At 40.7% G+C, this 24,146-nt stretch overlaps 1 protein-coding gene across 4 annotated transcripts in view; it reads right to left on the bottom strand.

The window, feature by feature from the left end:
* The window catches only part of DROSHA (drosha ribonuclease III), a 119,502-nt gene that overhangs the window by 4,387 nt on the left and 90,969 nt on the right, over window positions 1-24,146 (bottom strand). For all 4 annotated transcript variants that reach the window (XM_042233908.2, XM_042233910.2, XM_012097132.4 and 1 more), the window contains 8 exons: window positions 23,996-24,066; window positions 18,488-18,532; window positions 16,829-16,986; window positions 15,343-15,448; window positions 4,350-4,491; window positions 2,850-2,932; window positions 2,654-2,757; window positions 427-519 (listed from right to left, as the gene is read on the bottom strand). In XM_042233908.2, coding sequence (XP_042089842.1) covers window positions 427-519; window positions 2,654-2,757; window positions 2,850-2,932; window positions 4,350-4,491; window positions 15,343-15,448; window positions 16,829-16,986; window positions 18,488-18,532; window positions 23,996-24,066 — 802 coding nt within the window. The remainder of the gene's footprint in view (window positions 1-426; window positions 520-2,653; window positions 2,758-2,849; window positions 2,933-4,349; window positions 4,492-15,342; window positions 15,449-16,828; window positions 16,987-18,487; window positions 18,533-23,995; window positions 24,067-24,146) is intronic.

Here is a 24,146-nt window from a genome sequence, read left to right as displayed (position 1 = left end):
CAAAGAAAGGTGATAACATATGAAATTCTTTTTACCTGAAGATGTGAGCATTTCCACAAAGCTCAAGTGAATAGTAATAAGAGATCAAGTGTCTAACGGCTGTGTCACGCACGGCATGTTTCATAAAATGCTTGCAGCAGTGAACAGACCTTACCTGTGTGCGCTCCTGCTAATGTGGTTTTCTCTAGGCAGCCAAAGACCTTTATGCAATGGCATTCCCACTGCTCAAGGCCAATTCTCAAGTCTGGGGCTGAGTTTGGTGGGGATATTAAGCCTCGAGAGTCACTTTGCTACTACCCTTGAACACTCTATACTCTAAGTTCAAAAAGACAGGCTGCAGAGTTTGGAAATACCAAGCAGATATTAATACTTCTCAGACACACAGGATGTTCATTTGAAGAAACTTAAAGTATTGTCCTCTCATACCTTGGTCCTTTCCCACAGCCAATTCTTTCTCCCTTGAAGTAGACAGCCACAGTGTAGGTCCTCGCATGGGATGGCCCCACTGTCTGCAGAGTCCTGAAAGGAAAAGGAAAGAGCAGTAATTATGTAAAGTGCTACTTAACTGTTACTGCTCATACATAACTCCACGAAAAATTATGTGACTTACTGCTGAGAGAGAGGAAGGCAAAAATAACAAGAAAATTAAAGGAGTACAGTTTTGATTTGCTAATATGACAAATATAGACAGCTCTGAAGTAGGAAATTTTTCAAATTCTATAGTGAATTTTGTGTGTGTGTGTGTGTGTATATATCTTCAAACCATTATGAACAGTATCTGAAGGCAAACAGTAAAGTATAAAATATTTTTAAATAATTTCAAAGTGTTATTCCAAGTATAAAATTAAAGTTAGCCACTTCAGTCTGTTCATTGTATTTCAGTGCTAATCACACAGCGAAAAATCACAAATATTTGGGTAATACACTGCAAGCCCCGTCTGAATAGCATCACATCCTTTATGGATTCTTTCTAACGAAAAATCAGAGATCATCTCAAAGGTATGTTATAATCGGAGTACACAACACAACTGCCAAAAAACAAAACACCGGGTACTCTGGATATTAATGACAAGGTGCAGATTTCAAGTGTGGTAAAACTGATAACTTCATGGAAAAGGGAAATTAAAAGTAGCCGGCAAAGATAATGGGATGAACACAGTAATCTTGAAAAAAAAACTATGTAAAACAACCCCATCATCTTGATAAAAAAGAACAAGCTCGTCGCACGCTTTCATGGGGGGATTTATGAGAGGGGGGCAGTCATTTCCTTTGTCTGTACTCACTGGGATGAAAGTGCACGGACGGCTTCTTAAAGGCAGCGCTTATTATAGGAATCATGCCTGCACTAAGAGCAGTTTATCACCCTCATTTCACTTACTGAACTTTAATTATCACTTTGATGAGGAGATACTTTGAGCCTTTCACGTAGTACAGTCTGGATGTTCATTATGCTTATTAGACACATATTTAAGTGCTATTTCTAAACATTTGGGGTTTTTTCCCAATGAATAAAGGAAACATTGTTCAGCAGTGACAGCTTCTTGGGACAATCTATAGCAGCCTGCTGCGGGGTGACTCAACCTTTTCTTGGCCTCAGTTTTTCTTTCAGTGAAAAAGCCTATAACGTGTTGTGACTATTAAATAAAAACATAAAAAAGGATTTAAAATTCCCGGCTGCCACTCTGGTGTTTTCCCTTGAGTACTGTGAAGTCTGAGAAAGTCCACAGGATGGGGTGGGGAGGGGGGGAGGTGGTGGTGAGGCTTTTATTTCATATGAAACACACAAATGTGTATACTTGTACGCACGTGTGAACAGAGATAGGGGTAACCCAGTACTAAAGGTAGGTATTTAAACATCCTTAAAAACACATATCCAGACCATACCTTGAGAGGCAACCCACTTATTTTAATAATCCCTCCCTTTTATAATTCCTCTTTGAAACCAGCTTCTAAAACCACCTTCTGAGTGTCTCAAGCTAATTACTCAACTTCAGAGTCAAACCTCCCGTTTTCATCAAAACCGGTGTTATGTGTATAGCAACTTGCATTTCCTTTGGATGACTTTTGGCTACTCCTCAAAGGATAAAGATGTGTCACTAAAGATATTCAAATGTACACAGCAGCTTTTGGTACACATCCTGGAAAGAAAAGTTCCAAATATTTGAATAACACAGCCGTGGTGAAGAACTGCCTGGCTTCCGACAGTGACTGCCCGTTAGGCGATTGGGGCAGATGCCAGCAGGGCTTCAGAAGGAGAGACACCCAAGTACAGTTACAAATAAACAAGCACAGGCCGCCTAGTCTAGGTGTGCAGGCAGCATGGGTTATAAGAAATAAGAAGACAAACATAAGAATGCATATAAAAACAATTTAACCCAAATTTCTCTTATCTTGATCTCATCTTTCTCCCAGGGAGCCGTTCACCGTATTTTAGACATGGAGAAAGCACAGATAATCAAATGTGACCCACTTACTTAGAGCAAAAAGACTGAGAGGCCCAGAGAGTTTCAGTGCTGGGTCCAGTCAGAGTCACGAAGCCTCCCCCCAGGGCTCTCATCACCACTGCCGCACAGCAGTGAGCTCTTCCTCCTGGCACGCGGTGGGTTATTCTAGGCTTCCCGGGTCCAACAGCCTGCGGGCAGCACATACTCACTTGTACAGCGGAATGTCCGGTTCTTTTCCTTCTGTCCTAAGAGTCAGGCAGCACTGCTGAAGCTGAGACTTGGGGTCGTTCCAATCCTGATTCAAAATGAATTCCTGTAGCAAGTCCCCCAAACAGTACTTAGTAAAGGATTCTAGAATCACCAAGCATAGAGCAAACAACTAATTTAAATTTTATATGAGCTTACTTTTAATCGTGGAAAGAAACAAACATTCATGAAAGTATGAACGTATTCCAAGTCTTTATCAATGTATAGCGCTGCAATAAATGCTGAAAAAGAGAAAGGGTAACATAAGCCCCGATGCACTGCCATTTACTAGAAAGAGTATGAGACCGAGCCTTTTAAGAAACATTTTAATAAGGTTTTCACCTTCCAAGCCCCCTCTTTATTTTTTAGCATTACCATTTCATCTTGCTTCAAACAAGAACTACTCTTTATCACTAATATTAGACACAGCAATAGAGATGTGTGATTAAGATGCAAAAACCACAAAGACCAAATTACATTTGTCTGAGGGCTAAATGAACAATTAGTTAGAACGATACACAAAATGCTGCTGTATATAGCAGGGGAAGAATGACATCAGGGAATGCAACCATGTTAGGATCAAATAAATCAAAATAAAACTTGAAGATCATACAAGGCCAGAACAAGCACATCCGAAGGCCTGCTACTCTTAATACTAATCTTGAGGCCACCCATTGACAGGGGCTGTGTCACATTTCATGAACAGAAATGGGACCATCTATGGATTCAATCTGCCAAAACGGAGGAAAAATAAATACTGGGCTTAATGACAATATAACCAAATTTATATTAATAAATGGTGACCCCAAAGACAACTTCATTATAAAGGTTATCTCAAACATGTAAACAAATGGTGAGTTTTTTAAAGGAGTTAAAAATAGCTTCTGTTAAGCAAAAACAAAGGCTACTGAGACTGATCACTCAACTTAATCTTTTTGTACTTTTAATGTTGTTACTTTTCTTTAATTGAAAAAGAGATTCTTTTAAGTTCCTTAGTCAGACTGCCTTTACACTTTGTAAATCAGCTGATTTGTATGGTAGACTTTAGTATTTGTGTATAACTGCAGTTGTCAAAAATACCATAATATTAAATTTTAAAAAAAGGTTCCAAGGCCCAGTGAATGGCCCACTTACTTTAAAGTAGTATTAGAAACAATAAAATTGCACTTATAATCCTTTAATTAGCTTAACAGGATTACTTATATGCTACTAGACCATATCAGAAACTGTAAAAGCTGACAATGTTGTCCATAGAGCTTTGAGTTCATTCACAATAGATAATAATTCTAGTATTCAGTGAATAAATTACCTTCTTTCCTCTATGCCCATATCTAAAGGTTGCTGGTGGCAAAAAAAACAGCTATGATTCACTATTACCGGTCTTCACATTCTGCTACTGTTTCACACAAAGAGATTTGATGGCTAAGCTTTAGGTCGGAGGGGTGTGGGGGCGGGGGCACCAGTGAACACAGATGGAACATAAATCCATTATTCACATGTTTTAATTCCAAATTATTCTCTTTCAAACAAGCTTTGGAGAGAAGCATAAATCAAAATTAAAACAGAAGAGAGGTTTCTTTAGTCAGAATGTCGTAACAGTGAGAAGTGGCAGACTTTGAATCTGCAGGTTAAGAGAACAGCTTTCTCTGTAGGACTCACATTCCAAAAGGTCAGCCAAGGTCTTGGTTCTCAGGGCGACAGGTCTTTTGGTCTTGTCGTTGGTGATGGCGTATTCCTGCATGCCCAGTTCCTCCGCCACCTTGGCCTGAGTTCTGTTATTCACCAAAGAGCTTCGCAACAGCTGGCCAAACAGAATTGAGATACATTTAGAAACCATTTCACTCTGGTCTCTTTCTTGTTCCTGTGTTGGGTCCAATCACCCTAGACCATCTCACTGATAGGGACAGCTAGGCAAGCAATGGCTTATGTTTTCAACCGCCACCCTCAGGCAGCAGTGACAAACTCGACGTGCTTCCAGCTTCTTAATAACTTCCTCTGCTCCTGAATTTTACCTAACTGACCTTTAAATAGTTCATTTAGTTGTTTAGTAGCAGGGAGCAGTCTTGAGGGAGAGCCGGATAGTAAAGGTCAAAGATTCCATTAAGTTTAATGTTACTAAAAGAAGGAACATTAAAACTAGTGAGAATCAACTTATTGAAGCATAATTTACATCCAACAAAATACACCCATTTTAAGTATAGTTAAATGAGTCCTGACAAGCTTCTACATTTCCATCACCCAAACAAGTGCCCTGGCCCCTTGGTGATCAATCAATCCAATCCATCTACCACCAGGCAAACTTGACTGCTTTCTGTCACTGCACACGAGTTTTAAAGGAGCACTCTTTAAAAGTCAAAAATAAACTTCATGTTGTACGGCACTGATGCTAATTTTGATAATACAGGAATTGTGGAAGTGATGCTTTGGTATTAATTCAAATATTTAAATTATTACTTTACATTGTTACTTTTGTTCCTTTAAAGATTTACATTTACTTTTGTTCTTTTAAAGATTTATACTATATATCCTGACTCACAGTTGTTCAAGCTGAGATCCTTTATTTTTAATCAAATTAATACATAATTTTCATATTTCAACTTCAGGAATGCCAAACAAAAATTTCTACTAGGAATTTCAGTCAGCTAGGAATCCTCTAAGGACTATCTAAGCAGTAGCATTAAACAGTGCGTGAAAACTGTACAACCAGTCCATAGTAGAGGTGCCCATTAAATAAGCGCGCCGTAGGAATTTAACAGTCACTGATCACTCACTAGGGGAAGGTGGGGAGGGAGGCCGGGGAAAGCGGACAGACACAGAGATGAGAACTCACCAAACACAAGCTGAAAGTTATCATCCCCAATCTGTAAGATCTGGGGAAATAATGTACCTAAAACTTGAAGTTTTTCTTACAAAGATAAAACAAACCCGTGGTCTAGTACAATTCCTGCTAAGGAACCCCTGATGCCAGGGCCAAGGCACAGGAAGCAGCTGCGAGTGATGCTGGTATTATAGCCCCTGCCGTTCCACATCGCAATTGCTTATTAGATGCAAGTTTTATGCTCTGTGGCTCCATAGTGTCAACTGAGCTTATGAAAATCAAGATTTATTCTCAATGCCTGAGACTGCATCCTTGACAACAGATAAATAAGAAACAATATGTTCTTAATTTGTCTGACAATGATTCATGAAGCAGAAACACAACTTGATCTTCATAAGCCATGCTTGCTGTTGAGTTACAGACTCTTATTATTCTTTGCTTGTCTCTGTTCCTTTCCTCTGATCTCCCCCTAACTCTATCTTTTCTTCAACACAGTGTTTCATTAAAATTAATATCTACAGAGAAGTTCAAAATTAAAAAGGCCTAGCAAAATAACATTCAAAGATGACAGGATCAGGGAATTCCCTAGTGGTCCAGCAGTTAAGACTCAGTGTGTTCATTGCAGTCGCCCCAAGTTCGATCCCTGGTCAGGGAACTAAGAAATCACAATTTGCACGGCACGGCCAAAAACAAAAACACAACCAATAGGGTTGTGTGCCCACTAGTCTAAAACCTGAGCTGGAAAGGAGACATCTTTTTTAGTTTGGATTTATAGTGGGGGAGGTTCACACAGTAGAGGCTGTTGGAGAACAGGAGGGTTATTTTGAGAATATAGCTATGCTCAGCGAGCTGGGTTCTCAGTATATGCTTTTGGTGAGAGGAGAAAACTCTAATATGGGCTGTGTGTATGGAGATTTCATGCCTTAGAATCAACAAGCCTGATGTACACACATATGAGCACACAAATCATAACACATCACTGATTACTGGGCCCAGCTGCTGCCTTCCGGCGTCAGGGCTCCTCATTCAGTGCCGCGCAGTGATGCTGTCAGTGAGGATGGAAACAGAAATGCTACCAGTCAGAAACACTACCAGTTTTATTTAAGATACACCCTGACGGGTCTTAAAGCACCAACCGGTGGCCAGCAGGAAGTGAGATCTTTCAGTTCTTGCCAAAACATAGAACCGGAACCAAAAGTCAGGGGTGGGGAGAAGGAAGATATAAATCATCCACACTTTTAGAGTCAGTTTATATTTAGAAGAAGAGATGAAAAGAGGTAAGGTCTTGCTCTTTACTCAAACAAGAAAGTCTGAAGAAAGGCAGTTCTTTAAATGACAACCTTCATCCCTGGCCTTTGCTGAACTGTATTTCAGAATAAATCACACTGTTTGCCAATGAGTGAGATCAGGAGGGGATCATAAGGCAAAAAGCTACCGAAATATGGTCGTTCAGGGCAACAGTTGTGGAGGCGGGTGGTAGGCTAGGCCCTGCACTGCCAGCTGAAGATCCTGAGATGACCAGCATCCCGTGGCTGCCCTCCGAGAGCCGCTCATCTCCAAGGGAAGCTGCACACAAGGTGGCCAAGGTGAGAGCATGGGCCACAGCGCAGGCACGCACTCCGCCCCAACCAGGTCTTCCAAAGCTGGGAACCTGACCCCAGAGCAGCAACATTTCAGAGGCTTGTTGATCTGGCTGTTGCATCAGAATCATTAGGTAGTTCTGACACACTGGTACTTAGGCCTCTTTCCAAGAGGCAAGGACAAGAATTTCAGGACATGTACATTTAAAAAAATTTCAGGTAGGTGGACTCTGATGAATATTATAGAGTCAGAACTGAAAAGAATGAATCTGCCAGTGGTAGTATGGGTGCTATGGTCTGAATGTTTGAGTTGCCCCCAAATTCAAATGCTGAAATCCTAAAGATGATGGTATCAGGAGGTGACTGAGTCATGAGGGTGGACCCCCTCATGAATGCGATCTGCACCCTTATAAAAGAAGCCCCATACTGATCGCTAGCCCCTTCCACCCTGTGAGGAGGGTACAGTGAGAAGTCTGTGAGCCAGAAGAGAGCCCTCACCTGGCCATGCTGGCACCCTGACCTCAGACTCTAGATCTCCAGAACCTCGAGCAATAAATTTCTGCTGCTCATACGCCATCCTGTCTGTGGTACTTTGCTATAGCAGCTGGAATAGACGGACAGTGTGAAAGGGTTTTCTAGGAAGAGGAAACAGCTCATTCAAGAGCAAGGAGCCATGACACAGAAAGGTGACTACTAGGTGGAACTGGAAGAAAAATCTCAGCCTGGTGGGGAGGAGCTGACGCAGGTGAGTGAGGCTGCCTAGCCTCTGGGCAGCGAGAGCTGGCTGACCTCTGGGCAGAGAGAGTCTGGCAGGTGAGGTAAAGGAGTCTGTCTTTCCTGTAAGGGAAGAGGAATCCCAAAAGCTGTCAAATGGGAGTGGTGGCAAGGTAGTCTTCTGGTTTTAGAAAGACTATTTTGGTAGGTGGGTTTGGATGGGGTAAGACACAAGGTTTGCAGATCCTGATGCTATAAACTACTACTTTACAAAGAAGGAAAACTTTAGTAGAAATCTAGAAAACAAACATGAAGCACCCAAGTAAGCATGAGACACTTATTAGAATGTTTTGCAAACAGTGCCTTGAGTTAGATGTACTGGGTTGGCCAAAAAATTTGTTCAGGTTTTTCTGTAACATCTTACAGAAAAACACGAATGAACTTTCTGGCCAACCCAATACTTGTAAAAAAGCAAATGATTTGGCGCCAAGCTGCCTAGGTGCAAACTGTGGCTCTACCACTTCCTCGCTAAGTGATCCTGTATAAGTTACTAAATCTCTCTGAGGCTCAGTTTCCACATCCATTAAACAGAGAAAACAGTACCTACCTCACAGGGATGTAAGGGGAATTACAGTGAATGTGTATACACTCTAAGTACAACGACTGACACATAACAAACACACTGAAACACTAGCTGCTGTTGTTTGGCACTGCCATCATCAGCTAAGACGTGCTTAACTCTGGTTATGGGGAAAAGGTTATAGAAAGTTCTAGGAACTCCTTTGAATTTGTTTTCAATGCAAATATTCTGGACACCTGTTCACTGTCTTCAAAGCTCTCCATTTTACTAAGTCTTACCTGTCCTTAACAACTTTTTTAAAAAACACTGCCTTACCCCCACCCACCAAAAAAAAAAAAAAGATAAAATTTAATTTGCAATTACCGAGAAAAAAAAATAGGAAAGCTGTACTAAGGGCTCACTATAAAGCTGAGAGGAAGACTGCTGAGTTTCTGAAGCAATGGCAAGGATCAACAAATTGCAAATTGTGATTTTGAGGATCCAGGATGTTTCCTATTATCTCAACACAGCAGTCTTTCCAAATTCAAATTTTACTAAGAAAAAGGTTTACTGGTTTAAAATAAGCAAAGAAACACTCTGGCACTCTTCCTTCAACTTCTACTCTTGATTCTAAAGAGAAAAACCACAGCTGTGGGACATGAGCTACCGAAGAGGGCCCCCTAGTGTAAACAGGAGAGTCTGACTAATTATCCTGAAGACTTTCATGTAAGAGCATGGGGTCAAAGACAAACGTGTTATTAAAAACGACAGTGATGTGCCTCACGGGTCTCTCATACCAAGAGTGGTGGCCAGATGGCCTCCGTTTCCCGTGAGAACTGAAGAAAAGGTAGGCAAATGCTAGCAGCCAGAGGTCAGGGCCACACAGCCAGTTTACAACAGCGACGGAGACGTTCTCAAAGAGGAGCTGCGGAATCTGCCCCCTCAGAGATCCGTCGGCTCAGACACCTGTTCTTCTGATTCATGCCTCGTGCTGTCTGGAGGCAGCAGGAAAGGATTAGATCAAGGCTTCCCAAAGTTTATCTGTAACCCTCGCTTTCTCATTGTCCCAATCATTCCTCTGTTTCGTTTTGTTTTTCTTCTTTTTCTTTCTTTAATCTTTTGGCCACACCACAAGGCACAGGGGAGAATCTTAGTTCCCCGACCAGGGATCGAACCTGTGCTGCCCTGCACTGGAAGCATGGAGTCTTAACCACTGGACCACCAGGGAAGTCCCCTCCAAATCATTCCTCTAAAAATAAAAATTTCAAGATACAAATGAACTCACCTACAAAACAGAAAACAACTCACAGACTTAGAGAACGAACTTATGAGTGCTGGGGAGCAGAACCGGAGAAGGAGTAGTTAGGGAGTTTGGGATGGACATGTACACACTGCTGTATTTAAAATGGGTAACGGATGGACCTACTGTAAGACCTACTGTGCAGCACAGGGAACTCTGCTCAATGTTACGTGGCAGCCTGGATGGGAGGGGAGTTTGAGGGAGAATGGATACACATATATGTATGCCTGAGTCCCCTCAGTGTTCACCTCAAATTATCACAACATTGTTAATCAGCTGTACCCCAATACAAAATAAAAAGTTTAAAAAAACAACTTAGAAAATAAATAAAAACAAACATTTCTGCAAGTTCATCTTGCTTGTGGATACTGACACCGGGCACAGCGCACACTGTGGCCATGAGGCTGACAAGCATCTTCAGCTCTGTCCTTTGTAGTAAAGGCTGAGACAGAGGAAGGAAAAACTCGTATGCAAATGTTAAAAAGTTGCCAGTGTGACAAGAAAGTCACATTCTTGTCTGAGTAAGTGCTCTTTGAGACCCCCCCCTCACTATTTACCCCTCACTATTTACCCTGACTCTACTGAGTAGGTTCTACCCTCAAAAGCCAAAAGCTCTATGAAATAGAACCTCCTTCCTCTACATCCCCATTCAAACTCTGTCATCCCCGGACAACTGCATAAGCCTGACATTCCTTCCCAAACAGGCCTGCTTAAACACCCAACTTACAGAACACTCTGTTTTCCCCCATCAACATTCAAAACTTGAAAACTGCAATTTCATTTGCTCAACTGTCCTTAGTCTCTATGAGGCAAGTGTGCACGGGAATAGCTCCGGGCTAACTAACGCCTCCCTGCAGTTGTGTGCTCTTTAATCACAATAATGATTTTTGGCCATCCTTTCCCTGCCTCCCACCCAGCCAAATGCAACTGCAATAAGCAATCCTTCACAAATTTTAAATTACTTTTAACCCTTAGACATTCATAAATTAAGTTTTCGGCTTCTTTCCTTACACATAAAACATGCTATTTCTCTCCAATGCCACTTCCACTTCCCTCTCTATATGAGTTATCCATCCACAAAACTCTCATTCTTCTACTTATCAAATATGTATTGAGAGCTCACATATGCCAGACACTGCAGGGCACACAGTGATAAATAACAATATGTTCTCACATAACTTTCAGGCTTGTGGGACAGGCAAACTCAAAAAATAAGTGTCAAGAAGGAGAACATGGAGAGTTGACTAGAGGGTTCCCCTTGCATGCAGCAGTCACGCCAGAACTGACATCTCAGGCAGAGGAGGAGCTAGCAGGCAGCTGAGAAGAAGGGCTTGAAGGAGAATGGTCTCCAGGTAGAACGAACCCCATGGCAAGAGGCAGCCTAGAGGAACATGAAGCAGGCCAGGTAAAAAGGTGCAGAGTGAGAGGACAAAAATGTGACGTGAGGTCAGGCAGGTGGATCGGCTTGTTCTTTAGTCACTCTCCAAAGAGCAGATGAAGAGTGTTAGAGCGGACTATGGTGATCATTCACTCAGCCTATTTGCTGAGCACAGACACGCCAGGACTGTTCAAACACCCAGGGAATCAGGGATGAAGGAAAGAGACAAAATACCTACCCTCGTGGAGTTTACACTCTCATGAGAGATCACAGATGGTGAACAAGTGAAACATATAGTCTGTACTAAGGAAGAGAAGGAAGGAGAAAATGGGAGGTGAGATTTTAGACAGGAGGAGGGGAGCTAAGGATGAGGAAAAGAGGTCACTATTCAAGCAGAGTGAGTGAAAAGAAGGCCTCACTGGTGATGACATGCGAACAGAGGGGAGGGATCTGGCATAGCATCTGCAAAGGCCAGCTTAGTGTCCTGCAGGAATCTCACAGAGGCTAAAGTGAAGTGTCTAGGAGAAAAAGTTAGAGATGGTAGCAGGAAGGGTCTTGTAGGTAACAACACTATCTTTTACCCTTGAGATGAGATATTTTCAAAAAGTTTTGCCCAGAGGAGATTTTAATCTGATGTCTCTTTAAAAACGATCCCTTGAGATGATGTGCTGAACACAGACAGAAGGTTGGGGAAAGATGGACCAGTGGGAGGCTATGGTTGTAATTTAAGGTAAAGATAATCATGGTCCAGACCAAGGTGGTTTAACAGTGAAGCTGGTGAAAAGTAGTCATGTTTGAGACAAACTTTTAAGGTAAAATCAACAAGCTATGCTAATGGGTAGGAGGTGTTAGCATGAGACAGAGAAGAGTTAAGACAACTCCAAGGTTTCTAACCTGAGCAACTAGAACAGAATGGTCTTTACTGATATGGAAAACACCAAGGTTTGGGGGTAGAAATCAGTTTTGTTTTGGCCATGATAGGTTTGAGCTGCCTGATAGAAATCAATCTAGAAATCGCTGTGGATCTATATAACGAAGTACATCTACAGATATGCAGACATATGAGTTTGGAGTTAGGGGGACAAGTAAGGGCTCAAGACATGAAACCGGAAGTAATGTATAGACAGATTCATGGAGAGGAAGTCAACAGAAAAGAGACGAGGCCTGAGAACGGGGGCACTCCAATATTGAGAGGTCAGGGAAGTGAAGAGGAACAACCAAAATGGACTAAAGATGAACGGCCACTGTGGACACAACAGACGTATTGTGAAGACGCCACAGGCCGCAGCAGGTAACCTGGCCTGTGTGGAGAGATTCAGGAAAGTCACCGTAGGAAGCCATAACCCGTAATGCAGTCCAACAGGCCTGAAACCTGAGACAACGTCCCCCATGGGAGAGTACAAAAATGCCCACAGGAGCGGCAAGACCAGCTTTTTCAATAGTAACACACATCTCAGGGAGAAATCTGAACCAGCTGCCTTGCCTACTGCTTTGGATAAGCACAACGCTAAGATTCCTATCCTCTGCAATGTATAGTAAATGCCATCCCCTCTCACTGGATCTCTCTGTCAATCATATTCCTGTAACACTGTGGCAGCTGTGCAGAAACTACTGCCATGGTCCAGGTGATGGCAGAAGATCTGAGTAATGAAGATGAGGTGGCTACTCCAGCAGTAATGTGGTCAAAACTTGTGAATGGTCTATGCTGGAGGGAAGGGAAGAAGCAAAGATGACTCCTAGGCTTCTGACTTGCCACACTGGATGGGTGATGGTGCCCTTCAATTACTCAAGAAATAACTAGAAGAGGACCCAAATTTCAAGTTCAGCCTTGGATACACAGAGATGATGAGCAGGCAGCTGACACTGAAGCTCAGAAATGAGATGGGATTGAAGAAATCCATTCAGAAGTCTGCCTACAGCAGGCAACTAATGTTATGTTTATAAAGAACGCCTATAAGAGACTCAGGTAAGAAGAGGAAATGCCTAGGAGCGAGCTTTGTGCATCCTGGAATATTCACCAGCTCTACAGAATAGGCTGAGCCTGCAAAGGAGGCTGAGAAAGAGTAGCTCAAGAGCGAGAGGAAAACCAGGAATGTGAAGCATCACAGAAGCCCATGGGAGACAGTGGTTCAAGGAGGGAGGAAGTACCTACGTCAGTGAGACATTAATGAGACACAGTATCTTTTAAAATCTGTATTTCACTGATTTTAGATCATCTTTGTTTTGCCAGCAGATCTGTTGGTCCTGCTGATTTCTACCAAAGCCTTCTGTGAATACAGTTCAAAAAACCCTCCATATCAGAATTTTGTCATTTGTTAGCATCTTTCTAATGAAGTATCCCGAAATTCTCTAATCAAGAGAGCAAGGCTGATGATAAACATATTTCAGATCAAATTAGTTACAGCACTGAAGTCACTTTGGAAAGAACACAAAACTGGAGTCTCCAGCATAGTCGTGCTTTCACCTTTATCCAGACCTGGGCAGGGCTCATGCCTTTCTGAGTCCTGGTTTCAATATCTGTTCAATGTTGGGGGAGGGGTTGGGACATGTGTGCAGTGCCAAGAAGGGAAGCAATACATCTGTCGATCCATACCTTCCTCTTCCACAAAATTCTGGAAAATTTGTGGGAATACAGGGGTAAATGTGTATATTGAAGTCACATATTTTCAGCAGTGGCCTCTATATGCCCATAAAACGAATGACTGCTTCAAGCCATTTGCTTTAATCTGGCCATTTCTCAGACCAACCAGATACTCTGACAGCTATGAAGTCTATTCCCTAATGGCAGATACAGAACCGAGCCTTTATTGATTCCTGGATGCAGAGAAAGACACTAGATACTAGTTTATTTCTGGTAAATGTTCATACGCTCTTAAGAATTTAATATTAATTCAAAAGGAATTTCTTGTCAATCCAAAAGCAGTTAATTGTAAATGGTCATTAAACTGCTAATTTTAAACTAATTTTAAAAGTAAGAGTACTTCTGATTTCCCACAAAATGATACATGGGGCTTAGTAGAAACATAATAAATATTCATTCAATGAATGAATGAAAGGACCATATTTTGCTGGGTTTAGAAATTCTGTTGAAAAATTACATCTAAACATAGTCAAATAATCATATTCTCCCTAAATTCAATATCTGTATCTCTCCCATAAACTATTTCCACGGTTCAGAGTCGCAAAGATAATATCAAATTCTATTCAAAGCAAAACATGCACAGAGCTTGTAGAGATGCAAAGTATGAAAGACTTATTATTTACCTCAAGCGTAATGAAGAATGTCTGAACTCACAAGATGTCTTATGGTGTCTATTATTTTCTTTGCCCAATAAGGTATTTGCTTTCTCAGTGCCCAGTCCTAGAGGGACTTCTCAAAGGTTATTCCTTGTGCCAGGAGATCATCATCACTGACTTCTAGATAGGTTTTGTTCTCCATTCCAGTTTTATTATTGATTGGTTTCACAGAGTAAAAACCATACGCAGCAAATAAAAAAACTCGATAAAGTTTTATAAAATGTAACAAAAGTGAGAGGAATGGGAACCATTTCACTTTGTTCATAAATCAAACGTTTTCTCTCAGTGTCCCTTTCAACTCCACACGGTCCAGCCAAACTAGGCTTCTGATCTGTTCCCTTGTTTCAGCAGTCCTGGTGCATGTAATGTCTTTGCATAGAAATTTCTTCCCATTAATTCCCAATGGCCAAATCCTACTCATCCTTAAAGGCTCAAACATCATAATAACCATGAAGCCTTCTAGAAACTCCACAGCTAAAAGAAATCTTACTTTACCTAAACAGCACACTTTCCTTGTATAATATTTAATGTAGTTCTCCCTTGTATTTATAGCTACTTATGTGTACTTTTTATAGTGTACACGTATGTGTATACACACACACCTTAAACTATACATATATATATATACACACACAACACACATACATATGTGTATATATATAGAAAGAGAGAGAATTTGTAATTGTTAACTTGCATTTTTAATTTCTTCTAGTAGTTTTTAAACTTCTTATGGACAGACTAGGCATCAAGTAATATTTGCTCCCCCCATGAAGCCTAACTCAGTGTCTTGCACCAAGTAGGCAATCACTAAATAAAGGAGTATAATATGAGCTCTCATCATATATTGTTTTTGCATACAATTTACATAATGGAACAAAATCATATGATATGCTAAAGTCACCAAGAACTAAGTCACCAATTATATAAGTATATATCTAGTTCTTCCAATCTTCACTTTCTATTACACGGCAAACTGGTTGGAGGAAATGGTTTTACACAAACTTACAGTTAAGTGTCCTTCATGATGATCTGGAAAATGAATGAATAAGTACTCCGTGGCTACCAGCTGCATTATGGAGTCACCAAGGAATTCCATCCTCTGATTGTGGCCTCTGGGGGAAAAAAAACCATCAATGTAAAGAGATCAATGAGCATTTGTAGATTCAAAAACATAAAAAATAAATTTAAGGTATGGTTTTAAAAAGCAATGTGTTCATCTTGCTTAACGCACAAAACTAAGTACAACTCCCCAAAGCCCCTCAACTGAGATCTGAGTCAATACAGGTTCGGTTTCAAAGGAGAGTAAAGTGAGTACTATCTAAGGATTAAACAACTGCTGAAAGAAATAGTACCTGGGCAGAAGCTGGGGAGAATCAACAGAAAAATAAAATACAGTTGAATCCTTGAACAACCTGGGGGTTAGGGGCAGCGACCCCCCAGGCAGTCAAAAATCCAGTTTAACTTTACAGTCAGTCCTCTGTACCATGGTTTGCACCTGCAGATTCAACCAAATGACACCATGCAGCACTGTAGCATGTACTTACTGAAAAATATCCACGTGTAAGTGGACCCATGTGGTTCAGACCTACGTGATTTAACGGTCAACTGTACAGTACAGACAACAAACTTGCACAATCTTTACACACACAAAATACAGCAAAAAGATCCAAGAATTTTCTATGCTAAATCTTTACCTTTTCATTGAAAAATAGACTCCAGTTTTCAAATCTGAATTCCAGGATAAGGCCTAAAAAAATCTATGACAAGATTCTTTGTTTTTTTCAGTGTAAAGACAACTGTGAATATCTAACTTGGGGGAAGAAAACCTGATGAGTGTGAGTTAGTTGCTCAGTCGCGTCCTACTCTTTGTGACCCTATGGACAGTAGCCCGCCAGGTTCCTCTGCCTACAGGATTCTCTAGGCAAGAATACTGGAGTGGACTGTCGGGGAAGAAACCCAAAAACTGAATTAAAAAACATGTAAAAAAAAAAAAAAAAAACAGTTTTGGTTATTTTATCAGTTATTTCACTAGGTCGTATTCAAATCACTCACTTACAGCAGGGACTGGAGGGCCAAATTCACCCTATGGCCTGCTTCGGTAAATCAGGTTTAATTGGGACACAGCATGTTCATTCATTTATACTTTTCCTGTGGCTGCTTTTATGTTACTTTTGTGTTACTTATGTTGCTTTTATGACAGAGTTGAATCATCATGACTGTGACCACCTGGCCTGTCTCTTCATTGGAAAAAATTTTACTTCCTTCACACTTATAATTTATAAAGAAATAAGATTCATGACAATGAGACCAAAAATACTGGATTAGAGCATATGCCCTGGTCTACACCAGTGTCTGACTGATCATTCATCTGACAATGTGACTTCCTTGGAAATATGTTTGAAACCCCAATTCCTTGAAAGGGCACACAGCAAAGGTTTGGGACTGTGTGTCCAAATGGTCATGTTAGAACTACAAGAGTATTTCTAACTCACAGGGTCAGATGGTTAAATCCCACAGTTCTCAATGTGAATGCTCTTGCCAAAAGTCGAACATGTGTAAAAATTACTCCAATTGCATCTTCAAATTCAGTAAGTTTCTGTAGAACTGGAGAAGTCTCAATAAGTTGTCGATCAGTATTTGGCTCTTGAAGCTACAAGAAGGAACAAACAAATATCACAGGCAGTTTTTGGTTACAACTGTAATTATCAATTCTAAGTGTTTTGTAAACTTCTTGTTCCCACAGGCAGACATTTCTGAAATGCCAATAAAACATGAAAGCTTCTTTCTCCTCCCTTAGAATGGCAAACAAACCTAACATTTAAAGAAGGCTCAAATAATATTTTCCAACCTTCTATCAGATTTCAAGGCCAAATACTATACACAGATAGTTCAAAATCCTAAGTATTATACTAGCTCTCCAAGGAAGAGGCAAGCTGAAGAACCCCTTCTAGGGAATCTATCTATCTGACTGGTAACCTAGCAGTCCTCAAACTTGAGTACTCATCAAACTCTTGCAGTACTTGTTAAAAGCATATGGCAAGGCCCTGCACCCAGAGTTTCTTACTCAGTATGACTGGAATAAGGACCAGGAATCTGCCTTTCTGGTAAGTTCCCAGGTAACACAGATGCTGCAGGTATGGGGATCAGCTTTTGAGAATCACTGTCTTGAATAACTTGACCGCTGTATATCTTCAAGGGGCTAACCTATTTTGGCTAATGATCATCATTAAACTGGATTCAGCTTACATTGGAGATTATTATATTAATAACACTAGGCAGGTGCTCCACGTAACAATAAGCCTTTAACCACTGGCAGAGAGCAAGTATAAAACATCTGAAATGAATATTTTCAGGAATTTGGGCTAGTTCATATTCATAAAATACTTCTAAAATACTCTGAATTAATGTCACCTGTTACTGTGAAGCCTCTCATTAAGAGAGTTCAGCCACTAGTGATGATTATTATATATACATAATATATATATACAAAAATGTATATGCATGAGTATACATATACATGTATATATTTATATATGTCTCCAAGGTAAAATGGTAATAAAAGCAAAGAAGAGTGAGAATTTTTAAAACAACTAGGGGAAAGAGTGTCACCATATATAGCTCTTTTAAATTCCAAAATCTTGAATAAAGTCATTATACTCTACTAAAATTTTAATTTACAATGTTTTATGCAATTGAAGTCAAATCTCTGAATTTCAAAGATACAAATTAGGTTGCAACTTAGCAATGTTAATTTAGTATTTGTTCTACTTTGTAATAAGCCCAGACCTGCTTCCATATTATTTCCCCTATAATAGCAGGCGTGTAGACACACTGGAGACAACACTGTCTTAAGTATCACTATTCTAGGGAAGAGAGGGGACCAAACCACAGCCACACAAGCAGCTCTTCCTGCCTTTCGAGCGATGGCAACTCCCAGTGCTTCGCCCACCTCACCCCAGACCACAAAAACACAATGCATGGCCTCGTTTTAGTATTTGTTCCAGAGTTCTCCAGTCTGATACCCCAGCTTAAAGTCATAATGCCACTGAAGGGAATCAAAGGATAAAAGCAGAAGGGGACAAAAGGCAAACTGAAGCATCGTGAGTACCTGGAGTTACAAAGCTCACTGCAGACAGGAAGGTCACACTTACCTGGAGTGGGTGGAGAGGATAATTGAGCCAGACTTCGCGCAGGTCCTGGAAAATGGAGTGATGCCTTTAATGCTCAAGGGAGTCATTTAACACACTCTAGAGTACTAAATAAAATGCCATTATGTGAAATACTGAACTATTTCAGATGCTGACTCCACTTATTGCAAATTCGATAGTGCTGGCAAATGAATTTTTTAAAAGTGTTTTCACCACTCCAACTGCCTGTAGTGACTCTAATTAGCCTATTAGGCTGGGGAGGAAAAGAGCCACCCCCGCCCCCAGGAGTCAACGACACCTTTTAAAACTAAGTTACACATTCGCTTAACCTAATACAGTGAATTAAGCTGCTGTTTTAATTATATTTTTTAGTTTACCATTCCCCAGAAATGTTCATCGGCCGTGCCTTTTGGAATTAAAACTCATCTCGAATGGTCCTTTACTTGGGCACTAATTCATTATCATCGAGTAACTTTAATATGGGAGTGGAAAACACCCATATCTAGTTCCTAAACTCTTAGATTTGTGAGACCACACTTTTACTGTGGGTCACTACAAATGTACACTTGAAATAAGAGAATAAATAAAAGCATTAATTTTGTAGAAAATCCTAATACGCTATTTTATTCACTGAGTTAAATCCAGAGGCATTTACAATAGACCTTCCTCAGGATTAAAGTGTTTTTCCTTCAGTTTTAGACTCTAGGGAGCCTCTAACTGAATCTCCTTTTGGGCCTCAACAACTGGTTTTTGAGATAAATGACAAAATTTTTTAAAGAAAAAAAACCTTTTTTTTAATTTTTGGAGAGGAAAAGCATAGTAAAATGTATTATGATGTGATACAGATGATGACAAAGGGAAATAAAAATACCTGATAATTTTGTACGTCTTGCATATTAAAATATGTCTAGGTTTTGTTTTTGGTATTTTATTTTTGCAAATTTTTAAGTTTAAATATCAAACTGTTCTTTTAAAGCTTTTAAAGAACTTCTCTTAACCAATTCAATAACCTTTCCCTGGAATTCTCTGTAGCATAAGTTACACTGAATGTCACTCCCTTCCTGTGACTTTCTCAAGTTCTCTCACTGCTTTTTCTCCCCCTGCTATACCTGAAATGGACACGCACTCAACTCCCACCAAGAGCCTGACCTACCCACTACCTGTTCCTCTGGAGTGCCCGTTGCCCCCACTGCTTTAGCTGCTGCCTGTTTAAATCATCTGCTCACCTCTGCTGCAGTTCTCATCCAAGCTACACATCCGTAACTCTAAGCGCCTTAATTGGCGTCTTTTACCTCATATCCAAATGACCAAATCATCACTTTTTACCTTCAACTAGGGATAATGGTGTTCGGAGAAGGCAATGGCACCCCACTCCAGTACTCTTGCCTGGAAAATCCTATAGATGGAGGAGCCTGGTAGGCTGCAGTCCATGGGGTCGCTATGAGTCGGATATAACTGAGCGACTTCATTTTCACTTTTCACTTTCATGCACTGGAGAAGGAAATGGCAACCCACTCCAGTGTTCTTGCCTGGAGAATCCCAGGGATGGGGGAGCCTGGTGGGCTGCCATCTATGGGGTCACACAGAGTTGGACACGACTGAAGTGACTTAGCAGCAGCAGGGATGATGGTGTCAGGAAAAGCTGTAGGCTGAGGAGACAGGCTGCCTGATTCAACCCTGATTCCTGTTGGCCAGTTTCTTCACATCCCTTAAGCTGACCTTTCCTCAAGCGGTCGACAAAGATAATCACAGTACCTACTTCTGACCTTTTCTCAAGCGGTCAACAAAGATAATCACAGTACCTACTTCAGAGTGTTCTCTGATGCCTCGATGAGCAATGTACTCAAAGCACTGAATCCAGTGGGGCACGCAGGAAACGCCAACATTAACAACAAGGACATCAACAATGATGATAAACAAGTATCTCTTCGGACCAACTCCAATCTCCAAAGCAGAAGATTCTCAAGGACTTTGAGATTCATTTTTCTCCTTTCTCCTATGTCTTTTTCACTCAAATACACTGACTTCTCCTTTGATGTCTGCTGCCACCCATCTTGTCATAGCTTTAAAACCTCACAACTAGCCGGTTTCAATGGCATCCGTTTCCCTGATTGCACCCTGCACTGAGTGAGATACACTCTGCCGCACCCTGGTGTCAGAGAAATGGAACAGACCTTGCTGGGTTCCCAGCTCTGCTTTCTGTTAGCCCAGGGACCTCGGAGAAAGCCTCTACCTTTAGTTTGCTCTTCTGGAAAATGTTCATTGACTGTTGGGACATTAGTTCATGCAGCATGTTTTTACTGAACATCTGTTAGGTATCAGCTAAGTAAGACATTGACTAAGACACTAGCTCTGTCCTCAAAGGCGCCTACTGGGGAAGAATAAGGGTAAATGAGTACAATTTAATAAACTATGACAAGTTCTATAATGGTGATGTATATGTTCCAAGTGCTGAGAAGACTCTGCCTGGGGTATCAGGTTAAGTTTCCAAGAGGAGGGGACTCTTCAGCTAAATTTTGAAGAACACGAGGAATTCCGTACAGCAGGGGGAAATGATCAGAAGCAGGGCATGGTACATACTCAAAGTGCACACACACAAAAGCATAGTTCTTAATCAGCAGAACACCAAGAATTTCAGGGCAGCAAAAAACATGACACTGCAATAAGGGCTGTCTGTCATTATACACATACATGTGAGTAAGCCTGCAGCATGTGCAAAACCAAGAGCAAACTCTCATGTAAACTATGGACTTGGCGTGATCATGATGTGTCAATGTAGATTCATCTATTGTACCAAATGTATCTCTCTGGCTGGGGCTATTGATAGTGGAGGAGGCTGGGCATGTGTTGGGGGAGGGCCTATATGGGAAATTTCAGAACCTTCCTCTCAATTTTTCCATAAATCTAAAAAATACTCTGGGAGTTAGTGATGGACAGGGAGGCCTGGCGTGCTGCGATTCATGGGGTCGCAAAGAGTCGGACACGTCTGAGTGACTGAACTGAACTGAAAAAAACTTTTTAATTTAAAAAATTTTAAAAAGTGATTTCTAGAATGGCACAAGGAGGGAGTGGAAAGAAAGGAGACTGAAAAAGTAGGTGGGAGTCAGATTATGGGAACTATGAAATGCTCTGTTGTGTAATACAGGCTTTGGCAGGCAATAAAGAATCCAAAGATTTTAAGCTGCAAAGACCATAATCGAATCTGTGCATGAAAAAGAAGACAACACTGCATGAATGATGGACTAGAGCAGTGGGGAACGACAACAGCTTAATTATATCAGGTGAGAGACGAGGAGGACAAATGTTAAAGCTACAGGATGGCCGAGGCTAGGGGCCAAACTGCCAGGGGTCTGTGACTGAATGAAGACGGGGAGAAGAAGCTTAAGGACAAAAGAAGACCCTGAGGTTTCCGGTTTACATCATAAACTAAGAGAAGGAGAAGTGTATTTGGGGGCTTAGGTGACGAATTCAAACACTAAACCTGTTGCGATGAGGTGTCTGCGGAACACCCACATGAAGCTGCCCAAAGCCAGTCTGAAAAGACACTTTTTCCAGTTTCAGGAGCTCTGAAGAAAGGCCAGGGTCAGAGAAACCAGGACCCACGTGCAAAGACCAAAGGGGGTGTGCGAGGGGCAGTGGAAGACTAGCAAAGTTTATATAGGAATCGCTGTCTTTCTAAGAGGGTCACTGGATAGCTCAATGGAAACAACGGCTCTGAATGTACCAAGTAAGCTGGGTCACACAGACTTGAAAACACAGAACTGGCAGAATCTACCTGGGGCTGAAAGAGTAAAAAGCAGTCCAGGCTGATAAAGAAACACGACACAGAGAAAGCCAGCTTCCAAAGCAACAGGACCCAGTGCTTCCTCAAGGTCTTACAGAATCAGGAAAACCGTGGATGACCCTCTCTCAGAGGGGAACCGCTTTCCCACCAGGGCTGCCCTCTGACCTGCTTTGCTTTGCTGCGTCTGAGCCCTGTTCAATTTAACAAAAGAAAAGACACACTAAAACTAAGCTGAATGTCAGCTGCCCCACTGGTAAGATAATGTTCAGACTCTGTTTTTTCATTTGGTCTTTATTCAGTTCATTCCTTTAACAAATATTTACTAAACACTGCACATGCCACATACTAAACACTGAACCTGGTACTAGAAATCTAAGATAAGCCTGCTACATAGACAAGTGGGAGAGAAGCGGTTTAAAGAGAGAAAAGAATCTAAACAAAACTGAGGTTGTTAAGAACACCAGGTGAAAGCTGCCTTTACATCAGGAAGGAACAGAGTGGATGGGGGAGAGGGGTGGGAGGAGTTGGAGATGGGACAGGCTGAAGGCAGGAGGGGCTCACAGAGGCAAGACTGGAAGAGGAAACAAGCTAACGAGGTTGCTGAAATCGCCCACAAAAGATAAAAGGCCAGAACAAAATTATTTTAAGATTTGAGAAAAAGACTTAAAATACATCTGTTACAGGTATAAATCAACATGCAGACTTGTTTATAGGTTGTAAGACAAAAATGGGGGACATGGAACAGCTGTGGATAATGTTCCCATCAGGAGGAAATTCACACATATAAAATCATCACCTATTTCTATAAAAACAGGTAAAGAAAATCAAATCCTCAGATACGAACATCATCCAGGTCCCATTTTTCAAAACTATTCTTTTTTTTTTTTTTTTTTTAACTATCCTAAGGAATACAGTAATAACATCTGACAGCCACTTAAGTTAAAGGTTTCACAAAGGCTTAAAACACTGGCTTGCCATGTTCTTTATTGCTCCGTGAGGGCCATTTCATTCAATTAAAATGACATTTCAATTTGGAATACAGAGTTGCCTCTCCCTTTAAATGTTAAATTGACTTGTTTGGGTACAAAAAGAATCTAGTATGCTCTATTACATGCAGGATTAAAAAGGTAGCCCTGGCAATATTAATAGCTTAATACTTTAGTAACAACAGAAACTATTTTAGAATCTATCATTTTTTCTTAAACTATAATTTGCTTTTAAAAAAAGTACTTTCATACTTTTATTCATAGCTCTATCAGAAACTCCCTATGAACTGACTTTCTAAAATAAATATACATTTATCTAGTCTACATAATTTACATAAAAACAAATCATAAACAGAAAAGTCAAAAGACTATAGCTTCAACTAAGCCTGCATGGGGTAGGTACCCAATGATTGTAAAATATAAAATCATAATTAATTTTAAGATACTTTAAAATAAAGCAACGTCCTACCATATTTGTATTCATACTTAACTTACAAGTGACCATGAGGAAAGATGGGGTTTTGGGTAGAGGATAAAGTCCTAGGGTAAATGTCCACAGATCTTAACCATCTGTGACAGAGTTGAATAAGCTATTTTTGAAGTGCTTGAAATCTTACTATCTAGGGTAGATTTGGGATTTTTGTTTCTCTTACATGCTCTTTAAAATACAAAGACTAATTGATATAAAATCCTCTATAATGATATATAACTGAGAAAAATCAAATGAGTCGAAATAAATACCGGATCATTAAAGAGTAAGCGTCCAAATAACTGCTTAGCTTCCTCCAGGCTTCCCTCCAAGTAAACAGCTCCTAGATAAAAGAAGAGAACGCCGAAAGGAAGGCTGCATTAATATTCAGAGAAAATTACATATCTCTATAAAAAGCAGAAA

The sequence above is a fragment of the Ovis aries genome, chromosome 16, assembly GCF_016772045.2.
Source record: "Ovis aries strain OAR_USU_Benz2616 breed Rambouillet chromosome 16, ARS-UI_Ramb_v3.0, whole genome shotgun sequence".
Classification (NCBI taxonomy): domain Eukaryota; kingdom Metazoa; phylum Chordata; class Mammalia; order Artiodactyla; family Bovidae; genus Ovis; species Ovis aries.
This window is presented reverse-complemented; position numbering and strand designations above follow the sequence as displayed.